General features: G+C 37.2%; 2 protein-coding genes across 2 annotated transcripts; both read right to left on the reverse strand.

The window, feature by feature from the left end:
* Position 1: 1 nt before the first annotated feature.
* Positions 2–680, reverse strand: LOC106107744 (the record flags this gene model as incomplete). The annotated part of the gene is made up of 1 exon (XM_013288745.1): positions 2–680. A coding segment is annotated over exon 1 (576 nt), but the record flags the coding sequence as incomplete, so codon positions are not given.
* On the reverse strand, positions 576–1,688 carry LOC106107864 (U11/U12 small nuclear ribonucleoprotein 35 kDa protein-like). Its single transcript, XM_013288871.1, has 4 exons — positions 1,442–1,688; positions 1,224–1,354; positions 781–1,130; positions 576–698 (listed from the first exon to the last, which is right to left on the reverse strand). Exons 1-4 carry the CDS (start codon positions 1,515–1,517, stop codon positions 677–679), a joined length of 579 nt encoding a protein of 192 aa, XP_013144325.1. The 5' UTR covers positions 1,518–1,688; the 3' UTR covers positions 576–676.
* Between the last annotated feature and the right edge of the window lie 320 nt (positions 1,689–2,008).

The following is a 2,008-nucleotide window of genomic DNA, read 5'->3' on the forward strand; positions in this document are numbered from 1 at the left end:
CTTCTATGGCTTCTATACAACTCGCCGCCGTCAGGGTCCAGTACTCAGATATTATAGTCAAAATACATCCAAAAGTTACATCCTGTGGAATGTTCACCTTTCCAAGTGCAAGAATGTAGGACTTGTGCACATCATCTGCCATCTCGCCATTGCCCGGTTCTTCGCTCACATTGTCTTGTGCAGACCTCCATGTGGACATTGCATTCCTGTTTGTTACAGCTGAAGTTGAAACCTGCCCATTTTCATAATAATGAATGACACTATCAGTCTTCTCTGATGGTCTCCAGGTGCACTCTACATCTGGGCTTAAAGTTGTGTGATTTGTTGAAGAAATGGATTTAGTTGTTGAAGTGGTGCTTGTCGGTGATGATGGACTAAATGGTTCTTGAGAAGTTTTAGTTGGTACATTGTCGTGATGACGTTCAGTCGCCGAACATGCCAGGAGATGTAAAATCAAAAAAGTCAAAAAACCAATGAATAAAACTAAGAGAACTAGTTGCAGAGCAGACAGAGCACATTCAGTCCGTGTGAATGATCTCATCCATCCTTTAAATTCCTTCCAGCATTCATTGCACATTTTACAATCATATTTACAGTTCACATTTTTGTGACAAACACAGACATTTACAGTGCATGACCACACAGATTGTCTACATCCTGTTTTGTGTTGCTTTTTTTAATGAAAGTTATTGTGATCCCTAAACAAAAAAAAAAGTATTTTATAAAACATGGCATAGACATAGAACATGACAACTAACTATACATATATTTCAAACATACCTTCTTTGATTATTTGGAACAAGATCAACATTTTGTCCTATCACAAATGGTTTTCTAAATGGCCTGGCTCGACACCCAAATCTCAGCTGGCCCGACTCCTTGCGACCGCCAAACCCTCCACCCAGCCTTCGCGGCCGCCAGCCCACCAGCCGCCTCTCTGCCTCACGCTCCACTATCAGCTCTGACCCATCCAGCATCTCTGCATGCATCTCCTTCCATGCTGTATCAGTAGAGCTCATATTTTCATATTCTACAAAAGCATATTGTTTCGATTTCCCTGTCACAATATCTTTTACCAAGCGACAGTTCAAGATTTTGCCGAATTTTGAAAATTCAGAGTGGATTGTTTCCTGAAATATGACATTATATACAGAATATGTTATTGAAAGCTATTTTATAAACAGAAACTGTAAGTTGTAATGTTTAATTACAAGTAAATATACCTGTGTTGTCCGATGGTTCAACCGACCAATGAACAATGTATGTCGGGGATCACCTCTCACTTGCTTGTTGGGGACATACTCCGAGCGCAGGGCGCGCAGCACGCCGCGGTCGTGTGCTTCAGAGTCAGTGCCTATAAATTTTGAAAGCGATTAAAATTTATCTCATATATTACAATACACCATTACAAGTAGTGTAACAGTAATTTTTAATTACTTACCATCAATAGAACCTATTTTTATAGGATCGTACTCCGTAGCTAACCTATTATATTCGTTATCATCGTGAGGCATCATGCAATTTTCTTTATAATTTATTTTAGTAAAGTACGCAATTAATGTTGACCTTAAAACGGAGTCATTACCATTTTATTTATTAGTTTTATTTTAATTAATTGTATTTTAATTTTTCTACTGCTATTCAAGTTAAAAACATCATTGTGACATCGACAATTGTTTGTCATTTTGATAAGGAGGTAAAGTTTGAAACAGTGTTGCCATTCTACAAAGTGTACTCTCCCATGCTGTGGAAAAATACAACACCAGAGAGCAGAGTCATATAAGGGCTAAATTAATTATGCTCGAAATTACGAATATAATTGTAATGCATGTCTTACTTATATAATTTAAGGCCTCGTTTTAGTCAATGAGATTTATGTCTACCACAACCACGAATAAATATTAGTTTTTGACCCGATAGATGGTGTTCATATCTAGATTTAACGTTTTTGTTTTCCTCATTGAAAAATTATTAACCAGGGGCTTAATGATAATTTAATAAATGTGAT

Source organism: Papilio polytes, unplaced genomic scaffold (genome assembly GCF_000836215.1).
Source record: "Papilio polytes unplaced genomic scaffold, Ppol_1.0 DF821845.1, whole genome shotgun sequence".
NCBI classification, from domain to species: Eukaryota; Metazoa; Arthropoda; class Insecta; order Lepidoptera; family Papilionidae; genus Papilio; species Papilio polytes.